The sequence below is a fragment of the Macrosteles quadrilineatus genome, unplaced genomic scaffold (genome assembly GCF_028750875.1).
Source record: "Macrosteles quadrilineatus isolate MER2022 unplaced genomic scaffold, UCM_ALF_1.0 Scaffold_3__2_contigs__length_128488019, whole genome shotgun sequence".
NCBI classification, from domain to species: domain Eukaryota; kingdom Metazoa; phylum Arthropoda; class Insecta; order Hemiptera; family Cicadellidae; genus Macrosteles; species Macrosteles quadrilineatus.
The window spans coordinates 114,314,204-114,328,536 of NW_026542596.1; the positions used below are offsets into that span (position 1 = coordinate 114,314,204).

At 37.4% G+C, this 14,333-nt stretch overlaps 1 protein-coding gene across 1 annotated transcript; it reads right to left on the reverse strand.

The window, feature by feature from the left end:
* Positions 1-1,339: 1,339 nt before the first annotated feature.
* Positions 1,340-13,994, reverse strand: LOC128990357 (uncharacterized). Its single transcript, XM_054412702.1, has 5 exons — positions 13,871-13,994; positions 12,390-12,568; positions 11,131-11,302; positions 2,721-2,846; positions 1,340-1,644 (listed from the first exon to the last, which is right to left on the reverse strand). The coding sequence occupies exons 2-5, from the start codon at positions 12,515-12,517 to the stop codon at positions 1,393-1,395; spliced, it is 678 nt and encodes a 225-aa protein (XP_054268677.1). The 5' UTR covers positions 12,518-12,568; positions 13,871-13,994; the 3' UTR covers positions 1,340-1,392.
* Positions 13,995-14,333: the final 339 nt, after the last annotated feature.

Genomic DNA, 14,333 nt, shown 5'->3' on the forward strand with positions numbered 1-14,333 from the left:
TATAACAAATGAGTAAATAGGTTAAAACGACAAAGTTTGAATCAAGAGGGCCTTTTGGAAAGTAACTTGTGTCAGTAATATACTTAAACAGTTGCACTTCTTCACTACTTTCACTAATTCCATGTTCATAAAAATCTCCAAGTTTCTTCACCTTTAAAACCCAATCATTTTTATAAGGACTACTCTACTGTTTCATGGATTAAACATGTGAAACTCCTCATGCATCACAAAACATGATTGCCATGAGTTTCCTGGAAGGGAAATCTTGCTCAGCCTTTAAGATTAAGCGTATGTTTGGGCTTTGATCCTAGACTTCTGATCATAAGACGAATATATATTTGGAGTTAAAAATTGTATAACAGCTCAAACCTTACACTTGGAGAGATTGTCTATCAAGCCACACATTTTGAGATGCTGCAAAACCAAAATGAACGATTCTACCATGGCTGGAGGCCGATTGATCTGCTGCAGGTACGCTACTCTCACTACCATACAGCTACCTGTGTCCCGTAGAAGTTACTTTCCAAACAGCTTTAGTAATTAGCATTAGATACTCTGTAAATAGTGTAAATACTGTTTTTATATTAAATTTATTTTAGACTAGGTTTGTAGGCTAGATGAAACTCATTCTTTAGATATGTTAGGGTGTTCAATTCATACCATTTGCTACATGTTTATACTATGAAGTGTACGATATTAAAGTTCTGGTCAAAACTTGCAGTGGTAAAATGTTTATAAAAAAAATCAAGAATGTGTACATTAAGTAAATATTGAGTAAAGGTTACTATACAAAATGTGATTTTCACTAAGGTATCCTTCAAGTTGATTATGTACTATATTTTTTATAAAACGTAGGCCTAATTTGATTTTCAACTTTTCTCATAAACCTTTGTCAAAAATTAGGTAACATAGAAATTGTGTGGGGATATAGTGTGAAATATGTTGAATTTAGGCCTAGTTATATTGGTAAACTTGTCAGTATTAGCATAGTCAAAAAGAATTAAATACAGACCGTCAGCCTAGCTGCTATACCATGTTTACCATAGGTTCTGGCGCACACTGCTAGGAGCGCCGTGTAGTTTACGTAGCGCGTACGCCGTAACTACATGGCGCTCCTAGCGGTGTGCGCCAGAACCTATGGTAACCGCAGCCGAGCTGACGGTCTATATTTGATTATTTTTGTATATGGTATTGGTAAATCCAAATGTATGTTTGATTTCTTAAACTAAATGTTATCTATTTGCGGGGAACAGTTTGAATATGAATCATTCATCAGATTTTGCATCATACTATTATTAGAATAAAGGGGTCAAGAAATCAACTGATACTAGCAGCAAAATTAGAAAAACTAGCAACAATTTAATAGAATCTATGTACAGTTTTGACATTATCTTAGATTTGCGACCTACTTTCTTCTAAATTTCTTCTGAACCTTTCTTCATTCTCATAAATTATACTCTGCATTTTGTAAAACGAGTCGGCTTCATAGTAAGTCAGCGTAGCAGCTGTGATTGCGTTTATCCCGATGATAATGGGCAACTTTGACTTCATCTTTCGAAGAAGGACTAACCACAGACTAAAAAACTGAGGTATGTTTTTCAATCCAGGTTTAGGTACATTGTACGTATTGTAGGCGTCAGCGTACTGAAAAATAAAACAGTTGGGTTATATTATTCAAACATAATTTATGAATAATTATAGTCAGAAGTATTTTTACTGTTATTGATATTTTCAACCATGAGCTTAAATACAAGATTGAGAGGTTTGACAAGTTTTAGCCCTTACCAGTATTATAATTTACGTCTGTTACAAAATTTGTTGATCATCCTCATAAGTTTTTTTATTCAATTAAAATAATTAGTAGCTATCTTGTTACTGATCATTGCTTAAAATAAAGCATTGTTTCATACCTGAAATCGTCAATTTTCTTTAAACACCCTTAACCCCACAGATATTAATCACAATGGCCAAAAAGACAGTGAAGGTGTCAATATCAATATGGACATTTTTGTAGTTATGAAAAATTTTATGAACTGTTGTTATCAAAAGAAAATGTTTGCATTGGGATGAAAAATTTTATGAATATCTTTCATTAATAACTTTATGTAGGCCTATATTTAAATACTTGCAGTGACTAATATTTAAAAGGAAGGAAGGTGAGAAGATTTTCTTACTGCTGATAGCCTTTATTGAATTCAGCGTGAAAAATACTGGGTATTTCCTATAGTTTAGGCAGTTTAGGGGAACCAAACCAATTGTTAAAAGCTCATCTTTCTCATCATTTTAGTAAACTATGATATTATTCTTTTAATAGAAGTTAAATAGATGTCAAGAAAAGATAGACCGCAAAATAATATTTTTGGGATAGAGCAAGGAAGATCCCGAGCAGCGAGTAAAGTGCGAAGGTCTCAGGGCACAAGGTCGCCTCAGCGTGAGCGTCGAGCGATGTAGTAAATGTTGGCGATAGGGTTAGAAGGATCAATGTTCGGCTTGACCCTGGACACCACTTAAAAGAGAAACATTGAATTTTTCTTCTGTATTTTACTCCTCGATAAAGTATGTACGCTCTTGTGCCTTTGGTCAAATTAAGAATAATTTCACCTCTCAAAACCCTTTTCTTTCTTCTTTTATCAGCTGATGTTTATCATTAGTTACAGCATTTAGAAAAAGCGAGTAATTTTTAAATAACACAATAAACCAGTACGTTGTTGATAACTTACAAAGAATGCAGCGACCGGAGTAGACAGCAGAGGAATGACAGCTCCTATTGCGACCTGTAAGGCAGCAGCTCGCGTCTGGACACACAATGGGCAACTTTCACCCAGGAGGATTTCGTTGGTGACCAACTGTCGAACATTTAAAGTGGTCTTAAATCACTTGTTAGCCTTATGATGCAAGGGTGCCCATAGGACAATTTTATAGGGATGCAAATCGGTATATTATTCCTAATAAGGATTTTTTGTTAGGATAACAGGCTAAAGTTTGGTGATCCATCCAGTTTGGAATCTTTCCCATTCAGGTAAGCCTACTACTGTAAATTTTAAGAAAAACTTCATACTTTTTATGAACCGCATTGTTTGGTAACTTCACGAGGCCAGATAAATACAAAACTATATACAGGGTGAATAAAAAGTCAAGACCCCCCCATCTAATATTTTTCAAAGTAAATATACAGAGATATCCTTTTGGTGGTCGAGAAATCTTAGCAGGAAGTTTCATTTTATCTTTTTGAAATTTTTGAGTGTCCCCCCAAAAGGGGGGATTTGGGGGGTAACTCAAATATTTTAAATGTAAACCCCCTTCAAGTGACACCTCATTTTGAAGTGTTTAAAAAAACTTTTAAGAATGGTGAAAACCAGAGCTTGCTATCTCTTCTCTATCCAAAATGGCAGCCAGTATTAACAATTTAACATTGATTTTCCACAACATTTGACGGGCTACCATTTTGGATAGAGAAGAGATAGCGACCTCTAGTTTTCACCATTCTTTAAGTTTTTGTAAACACTTCAAAATGAGGTGTCACTTGAAGGGGGTTTACATTTAAAATATTTTAGTTGCCCCCCAAATCCCCCCTTTTGGAGGGACACTCAAAAATTTCAAAATGATCAAATGAAACTTCCTGGTAAGAGTGCTCAACCACCAAAAGTATATCTCTGTATATTTACTTGGAAAAATATTAGAGGGGGGGGGTCTTGACTTTTTATTCACCCTGAAAATACCCTAGTATACAAACCTATACTATCTGTTAAGGCCAGATTTATTTTAGTTTCAAAAACATTTTATTTTAATCCCCTTTGCTTGACCAGAATAATTTCATTTTATTTCCCCAATACCTACAGCCAGTTTACCTATCCATCCTATAACCAGTATTCAAATTTGCCGCCATACCCCACTACCTCAAATCAAGAGTCACCTGGGAAGAACACTGGGTCACATGACCTCACTTCTCCAATATGGCTGGAACAACAGGAATCTACAGTATGAGGTACCCCTAATTTTAGCAATTCCTTTAGTTTCGCCACCTCCTACTCATTTTAATCATTCCTAATCGCTTTATTTACATGGTCCTTCGAGTCTGATTCATAAATTTTCCTATTATTCCTGTTTTTTACTTCAAAAATTAGCAAATTCAAATCTGGCCTAGCTTTACATTCACTTGCTTATTTGAAGACTATTTGAAGAAGTATTTTAGTTATCAGCAGTTTTATTATCATTTTTAATCAATTTGCAATCAATTTCCACCAATTAAAATAGTTTACATCAAGATTTATTAGTTTTTTGGCAATTTGATTCACATGTGCAAGATTGCAGGATAATTCAGGAGTTTTGTCAGGATTGCAACCTGAGGGAAAAGTTCCCTGGAATTACCCACCAAGATTCCCCACAATTACCCCACACTGTGGAAATTTCCCCTGAAATATCTCTTTTGGGTAAAACTAAAGAAGAAATTTCCCAGATATGAAGAATTTATGCTGATTTATTTAAGTTGCTAAGAATTATTCTTTTTAAAATATTTGTTTGATACTGACTGTTTATTTTCACCATTTTGCATAAATATTGAAGAGTCTGGCACTTACAATAATTATTGTCACTGGTTGGTTTATTGTAAACAGAGATTGCCACTTTAATAATTTTACAATTACATGCAGATTAAGAAGACTATTTATCAAGACAACATAATTGAATTTTTCTGCAATACTTAACAAATTATTTTAATTTAATTATCATACTCTCAGTCAAGTGGTAACTTATAAATACTTGTTGTGGAGTTTCTTGAGTTTCTACAGATCTAGGCTATTTGTAAATGACAATAAATAGCATTTACAATGGCAGATGCCAAACTAAAGAGAGATATTGATCTTCTGATTTATAAAAGAGATAATATTGTTCAAAAAATTGAGTTTTTGCACAATCAAGCTGAAACTTTGTCTATAGAGGCTAGCCCAATTGAATTATCAGAGTTCAAAGTTCGTTGTGATCGTCTCCCTGCCCACTATGAAAGTTTTGAGCGTTACCAATCTGACATAGTGAAAGGTTATGTCCAGCTCAAAGATACTTCTCAGCTGGAGGGAATTCTTGCCAAAAATAAGGTTGTAGATGAGAAATATTTTTTTATTCTTGCTACCAAAGACAAGTTTCTTTCACCTCTTGTTAGACAGGAAAATGTTGAAAATGTTAAGCCTATCGCCTCCACAGCTGTTAGACTCCCAAAAATCAATCTACCCACATTCGAGGGAGTTTTGAAAGACTGGCCTCATTACAAGGACCTTTTTCTTGCTCTTGTTCACAATAATGTATCGTTATCCCCTGTAGAAAAACTTCATTTTTTACTTTCAAGTACAAAGGGTGAACCGCATACCTTGGTAAAAGGCATTCCCATTTGTTCTGACAACTATGAACTTGTTTGGACACAGTTAAATGAGAGATATGATAACAAAAGGTTGTTAGCAGCCAATTACATTGATGAAATTTTAAGTCTTACCCCCATCCATTTCGAGTCTCCTAAGCCATTAAGAACTCTACTGGACACACTTAATGAGAACACTTCAGCCTTAAAGCAAATGGAGATACCTGACAGCTTAGGTGAATTTATTATTCTGCACGTAGCTCTGAAAACCGTGGACAGGCATACAAGACAGTTATTTGAACGCAAGTTCTCTAATAGGGAATATCCCTCCTTGTCCGATTTCATTGAATTTCTAAAGGAACACTGCAAGTCACTCGAAGCTGCAGGTGAGACACAACCTAACCTAAAGTTTGGACAGTATAAGGTAGGCTACAAAAATGCTCCAAACAAGACTACCTTTCCAAGTGCCCCGACCAAAAGGGTATTTGTTGTCAATAGCCCTACTACCAATCAATCTAAACCGCCAGTCACTTGTATTTCATGTGGTAGCCAAGAACATAACATTTATCGTTGCCAATCTTACTTAAATTTGTCTCCAACCCAAAGAAGAGATCTAATCAAATCCAAGGAAGCATGTTTTAACTGTTTAAGCATATCACATATGTTAAGCAAATGTCGTTCATCCCGCACATGTTTCAAATGTAGAAAATCACATCACACAACGCTTCATGTTTCTTATCCAGAATCTGATTCTTTGGTTAAGGCTACGCCGACATCAACTTCTAAGCAAGAAGAAAAATTATCCCCTGCTCCTACCTCTGCATTTACCTGCATTAGGCCTACATGTGATTCAAGCCCGAAAGACGAAACTTACTTTAAGCCTACAACCATTCTCTTAGGTACTGCCATTGTTCGCATTCTAGATGTTTGTGGTAATCCTCAACAGGTTAGAGCATTAATTGATGCTGGTAGCCAAAGTTCCTTCATTACTGAATCATGTGTCAGTCAGTTGTGTTTACCGAGACGGAAAGTTGTTCAACCAATTTTAGGATTGTCTGAAGTGTCTGTTTCCAGCAACAAAGGACTAGTACCCTGTGTAATCAAGCCTTTGCATCAAGATAACCCTTCACTGAGAACGGAAGCCATTGTTTTAAATCGGATCACTTCACCGCTACCTTCTACTGCTCTTGATGATAAGGTTAAAATGTTATTTCAAGGTTGGGATTTGGCCGATCCGGAGTTTTACCAACCTGGAAGAGTTGATCTTCTTATTGGTGCTGATTTGTTCCCACAGCTTTTTGACGGTGGGCGGCGTGATACGCCATCTGGATTCCCTACTGCCTTTCACACCATTTTTGGATGGTTGCTCATCGGTGAATCACGTTTGCCAATTCCAACGACTCAGTCCGTTTCTGTTAATTTAGCTATATTAGACCAAGTATCACTGGAGTCGAATCTGCGCAAGTTCTGGGAAATTGAAGAACCCCCGATGAATCATTGCCAAACTAGCCCAGAAGATGAACGATGTGAGTCAATCTACGCGTCAACAGTTCAAAGAGATTCAGCTGGTCGTTTTGTTGTTGACCTGCCCTTTAAAAATGATTGTCCCGACCTTGGAGAGTCGTACAGCAAAGCCAAGCATTGTTTTTTATCTCTGGAAAGAAAATTCAATCAAAATCCTGATCTAAAGGGAGCCTACTCAACATTCATGAATGAATATAGAGATTTGGGTCACATGTCCGAGGTTGTAAACTCTGTAACACCAGCTTACTACATCCCGCATCACGGAATCTTCAAGAAAAACTCCTCTTCGTCAAAACTACGAGTAGTATTTAATGCATCAGCTCCAACCTCAACTGGAAAATCACTAAATGATGAATTGTTAATAGGTCCGAAGCTTCAGACTGACATTTGTAAAATTCTTTCGCTTTTTCGCCTTCACTTGTATGTATTTACAACCGACATTGAGAAAATGTATCGTCAAATACTTGTCAACCCGCAACATAAGTCTTTTCAAGCAATTTTGTGGAGAGATAGCCCAGAGAAACCTATGTCTACCTTTCTTCTCAACACAGTAACCTACGGTGTATCAAGTTCGCCATTCTTAGCCTTGCGTTCTTTAAGACAGCTGGCTTTGGAAGACTCCGAAAAATATCCTCTTGCAAGTGAGGTTATTTTAAACTCAATGTTTGTCGATGATGTCCTTACAGGAGGTGACTCACTTGATCACACCCTGAAAATAAAATCTGAACTAATCAGTCTCTTAGATTCTGGTGGATTTAAACTTAGGAAATGGTCCAGCAACAATCATAAAATATTAGAAGATGTTCCATCTCATGATCAAGAATTCATTTTTAAAGACGAAAGCTCTGCCGATCCCTCTATCAAAGTCTTAGGCCTTAAATGGAATCCAAATTCAGACAAGTTTTCTTACGATGTTCACATAGGACAACCACCTTCTACCAAACGTGGCCTATTGTCTCAAGTATCCAAGGTCTATGACCCGCTTGGGTTAATTACACCTGTAGTCCTTTGGGCAAAATGTTTGATCCAAAAAATTTGGACTCTGGGACTCGACTGGGACCAACCGCTGCCAATTGATATTGTTCGTCAGTCTTCCAAGTTTTTTGAAACTCTTCCTCATCTCAGCAACTTAACCATTCCCCGACTGGTTCTGCTTCCAGAAACCACTGACGTTCAGCTCCATGGATTTTCGGATGCCTCGGAAGTTGGCTACGGATGTGCTATCTACTTAAGAGTTGTTAATTCTGATGGAAAACCTCTTACCAACCTTATCATGGCCAAATCCAAAGTTGCACCCTTAAAGAAAATTTCAATTCCTCGCTTAGAGTTGTGTGGAGCAGTTTTACTTAGTAAAACAATGTTTTTTTGTAAAAACATGTTAGCCTACAAATTTGGAAATATACCCACTTTCGCCTGGACCGACTCTCTAGTAACGCTACACTGGATCCGCACCGCACCTCATCAGCTCAAGACTTTTGTGGCTAACCGGGTCGCTGAACTCCAGACATTGCTCGAACCCGCTTGCTGGCGACATACACCGACAGATACCAATCCTGCTGATTACGCCTCAAGAGGGCTACTACCCCATGAAATCTTAAGAAATTCTCTATGGTGGATTGGACCTAATTGGCTCATGGAGGAACCAATGTCTTGGCCGACTCAACCTTTACCTGCTCTAACACCCAACGAGTCACTGCTTGAGTTTCGCCCATCTGCGACATGTGCACTAGTTGCCGCCAAAGACACAAAGAATGAGTTCACTGCCTTAGTTGAAAAACATTCACAGTTCACCAAACTACAATCTTGTATAGGATGGATATTAAGGTTCATACATAATTGCCAAAAGAAGAAAGAGAAGATTACTGAACCATTTCTTACTTCTAAGGAACGTGCATCAGCCCTACACCTACTTGTGAAACTAACTCAATCAAGTTACTTACCTGATCACATTGATAAACTTGCTACTGATCAGACAAGTCATAGTCTTCAGCGGTTAAGTCCATTTTTAGATGAACAAGGACTCATTCGTGTGGGTGGACGTTTGAAAAATTCCCAGCTACCATACAATGCTAAATTTCCTATGTTGTTGCCAAAACAATGTCACTTAACCAACCTACTTATAGACCACTACCATCTCAAGCACTTGCATGTAGGCCCAAGAACCTTGCAGTCACTACTGTCTCAACAGTTTTGGATTATTTCAGCTAGGCAAGTCATCCGTCATCGATTATCCAAGTGCCTAGTTTGTGTTAAAATGAAAGCTAACTCCATTCAACCATACATGGGTAACTTACCTGGCTCACGAATTACGCAAAGCCGCCCTTTTCTCCATGTAGGCATTGATTTTGGTGGACCCTTTACCACAAAAACGGACAAGTTGCGCAAACCACAGTTACTGAAGAGCTATGTATGTTTGTTCATATGTTTTAGTACAAAAGCAATCCATCTCGAGTCAGTCTCGTCTCTCTCTACGGAAGCATTCTTAGCTTGTTTTGACCGATTCGTCTCAAGAAGAGGTCTTTGTGCACATATCTACTCAGACCAAGCAACTAACTTCGTGGGAGCAGATCGAGAACTCCAAGAACTTCACAGTCTACTTCACAAGACTCCAACTTCAGATGCCGTTCTTTCAAAACTCGCCCAGATGGGAATCAGCTGGCACTTCAACCCACCTGCTGCACCACATTTTGGCGGACTATGGGAAAGTGGAATCAAGTCCATGAAGTATCACTTAAAACGAGTTGTTGGAAATCAGATTCTAACTTTTGAAGAGTTCTCAACATTATTGACAAAGGTCGAAGCAGTCCTCAATTCTAGGCCTCTGTGTAGTCTTTCAACTGATCCCAACGAGTATGAGACTCTAACCCCTGGACATTTTCTCATAGGAGAGCCTTTGGTAGCGATCCCCCAGACTGATTTAACAAACCTTCCACAGAATCGTCTTTCTCGCTGGCAAATGATCCAACAGGCACAACGATCCTTTTGGAAAGTATGGAGTCAAGATTACTTGCATCAGTTACAACAGCGATACAAATGGACACGTGATTCACCCAATTTGAAAATCAATGACTTAGTCCTAATAAAGGACAAAAACCTTCCCCCTTTGAAGTGGACTACAGCTCGTGTCATCCAGACACACCCAGGGAAAGATGGCATCGTCCGAGTCGCCACTCTGAAGACACCAGCTGGACAACTTCAGCGACCAGTCGTGCAGCTGTGTCCCCTTCCTCAAGAGAATTAATTTGTTTTTATTTGCCAAGAAGATGTTTTTCGTTGTGTTTTTTTCCTTTTCAAGAAATTTTGAGTTATTTACATAGAACTATGAGACATAAATTTTGTGTGAAAAAGACTAAATCTTTTTGGTGGGCGGAAATGTTAAGGCCAGATTTATTTTAGTTTCAAAAACATTTTATTTTAATCCCCTTTGCTTGACCAGAATAATTTCATTTTATTTCCCCAATACCTACAGCCAGTTTACCTATCCATCCTATAACCAGTATTCAAATTTGCCGCCATACCCCACTACCTCAAATCAAGAGTCACCTGGGAAGAACACTGGGTCACATGACCTCACTTCTCCAATATGGCTGGAACAACAGGAATCTACAGTATGAGGTACCCCTAATTTTAGCAATTCCTTTAGTTTCGCCACCTCCTACTCATTTTAATCATTCCTAATCGCTTTATTTACACTATCTAAAACCTAGTTGAGATCGACTTGTCAAGTTATGAAACTACAATATTGGAGGTACAGAGTACCATCTTTTTCACTATTAATGTTGATTTTAAGATAAGAATTATAAATATATACCATGAATTTATGATTATACATAAAAATATTCACATTTAGAGAGCTAAATTGAAAGCAATGAGCTACTAAAGCACAACAGTCAGTAGCCTTTTGATGGTTCGAAGCTGGACCCAGCTGTTTCCAATCATTGAGCTAATCCTAAATACCAATTGATTAAACACCTGATCCTGACTCATCCTCGTCCTTCACTCATATTTGGGTCCCATCTCTATTGATAATGATAATGTTGGGATATTTAATATGGATGTAAGAAATAATATCATTCCTATTATTTAACAAAATAAATAACAATTACTTATAAACTTAACATGTCACTAACACATGTACATAGGGTATGATTCTTTAAGATTTTACCTTCCTGCGAATAGTTCAATGCTGAAATAAAATTTACAATCACAATGATTTTGTGGCAAATCAATTAAAAAATGATTAGGCCTATTCAACTTACATATTGATGAGATACGGCAGTGAGAACACTGGGTATAACCACTGTTGGCATAGCCATTGATATTCTGCCGTAGTTCTGGAGCTTTAGCTTATTTCTGAAGTATAGAACTACATTGAGGGAAGTTGCTGCATTAACACTCGCTAAAACACCAAGACCAATAGTAAATGGCCACCTGCAACAGTAGAAGAGATTAAAATTATGCCAAACTTGGATGCTTAGTTGAAACAGAAATAAGTGTTATTCATTTTTACGTGGGGATTTCTAACCATAATTCAGAAAGCCACTGCCAAAAATTGCTACGGACTTTAGGTCAAATAAGATTAACAACATACTCATATTAATTATAACAGAGAATACATAGCTGCTCAACAAATCACTAACCAACCATCTTTGAAGGATGTGGAAGGAGTTCTGAAGTCAAATCAGATAGTTTAAAGTAGGTAATGACATTGTGCACGCAACACACCAAGCAGTATTTTGATAGATATCGGACATAAAAATAGTAGTCAAACTGATTTGAGCTTGAGCTGTTTGCACGTCACATGTGCGCGCATAAGCATCCCATTGTGTGGGCCGCTTAAGCACCTGACATTGAAACTATAGTGATTTGACTTCTTTGGGATGACGTATGAAAAACTAACCTCCGTGGCTGTAGGCCTATAGGCTATAAAACAGACATAAAGACTAAACATACTCCCTTAGTAAATTAAAAGCTTGGATCCTTATGGATCAGCTGAAGACAATTTGAATATTGGTTCCATCCCGGGCCTTAAGCCGGGTGTGTTGAAACAATATTTCAATAGGTAGGGTACTAGTCCAAAAAAACAAAAAAAAAACAATCCTATCAATTTCAACTCTATCTCTAGGCTTATATATCTTTAATTTCATCTAGCTATATTAACTCTATCCGTTTTATTCAAATCCACCATTAGAGCCACCCCCACAAAGTTTTTCCTCAGACACATGGACTCCTCATGAGTTGCACACCAGACCTATCTGAGGTGAGTTTAGGGCCTGAGCTGAGAAACTTAGTCTAACTGAGCCTTAAACTGCTAAGCTAGTGATCAAAACTGACGGTCTACCACACTAGCAACACTGGTTAAAAAGCCAAATCACAATAATTTTCAACTTGGTTCGTAGAACTTGTCAGGTACCGGTATAGCTTTCAGCCGTTTTGTTTCAGTTGACTACAAGTAAGGGTTTCATTGCCTTTCTATGTAGCCTTTGGGGCTTACAGGGCCAAATACAACTTAACTTACGTATCAGTTTTTGATTTCCAATTTGATATTATATCCCACTGCATTCTTAAGGCCTCCCCTTTTGTCAGGATAACTGCATCTTTTGGAATATCTGTTCGTTTTGCTTTGTTGATAAATACATTTATCATTTTCACCAAATCTTTTAACCGCACTCTTCACCAAATTAAAGTATCTTCTATCTGCAAACACATATAATGTTAAAATACTTTTTGGTTAAAAAAATTTTCTAGGTCCCGGAGGAGGTTAAATTAGGCTAGTAACTAAACAAAAATTATGTTTTATGAGTAAATGTACTAGTAACTTCAGTTATTACTGTATAAACTTACAATATGCCTACTTTAATCTTGACAATTCAATAGCAATTAGGCCCTACCAGTAGTTACAAGTAGAATAGAAAAAAATATACGGTAATATTAAACTGAGGCCTGCCTATACTGAACACAAGTTGTGTTGTCTATACACAAGTTTAGATAATAGGCTATAGTTATTCATCCGAAAATATATCTTAAGTTCTCTGCGAAATGTACCCCAAAAATCAAGACTAGTTAGACTGGTTTCAACCACGATTACTATAAAAATACCGGTATGGATCATAAACATAAACAAATGACGTTTTTGGCCCGAAAATAAACATTTTTTAACATTTTAAATGGAACTGCCAAAACATATGTTCGATGCTATTAGTAGCCTATAGGATTCGGGCCAACAACGTCATTTGTTTATGTTTATGATCCATAGGCCTACAGGTATTTTTCTAGTATTCATGGTTTCAACTAACCAAATAGGCCTAAAATAAACTTTTATGGCAAAATCCAACGAGGGAAAGGCTAGTAAAGGATAAAAAATGTGATGCAATTAATGGGACTGACAAGATTTAATACGCAGAGGATACATGTCGGGTAACCGGACAAGGATTAGGCGTCCGGCAGTAACGTCACCGGGTTGTGGGGGCCCAGAATACTTTTGTTGAACACCTTTACCGCAACAATACGAAGTGCAGCCAGCGGTGTTTGTGGTGTAGAAGATAGAGTACTCGGCCGATGTCCAAGAGGTAGGCTACTGTACCTAACCAGATTGAATCCCACCGGTGACACTAACTTTTTGTCAAAGTAACTTAACAGTTCTCTAACTGTACTTTAGGGTTAGGTTATTTATATAAATATGGCCCCTGAATTTGCGACCAGTAGTCGGGACCCCTTCACTCGTCACGCATAAATCATAACCCGGTTAAGTCACTGCAGGACGCCTAATAACTGCCACGTCCGGTATCATCTGCGGATATAATAAGCCAAGATTATGATGAAGATATGAAGTGTTACCGGCCTGGCCCTAATGTTAGCCTCCTACTTAATTTGTTGATAGAAGTAGAAGGTTCGGTGCTGATTGTGACATTTCGTAGTTAATTGTAATGCAAAACACTACGATTCACAGTTTTCGGTTTAAATTACTTAATTTAACTTATTAGTAAAATTTATACTTACATAGACTAAAAACTAAGAAAATTATCTAGAATAATACTTGGTTCCTTTTTACTATAATTCTAAACATCAAAACAGATCCCCAAAGCAGCAGCAGAAGACCAGAAGTGCAGTGCAGAGCAGAAGCAGAACAGGAGAACGGACAACGGTGAACTAAGAGAGATGTAGAAAAGAAATGCCCTACTACAGGAGAAAAAACATAAGCATTGGTCACCTATAATTTGTATTTTTATAGATGTGTCAGTTAGCACGATAACTCAAGCAAAAAAGGTTCAATTTTGATGAAATTATGTTCACCTGTATTTATTCGAACGAGTTTGCAAACCAGCATAATCGGACTGTGAGAACAGGGGTTTATGGGGTCATGGGGGTTGTACGGGGTAAAAATGGAGGTATCACGTTTTTTAATTCTGAAAAGATAAAATTTTGCAATTTCTTTCCAAACCATTTTGAGAAGCTTAAAAAC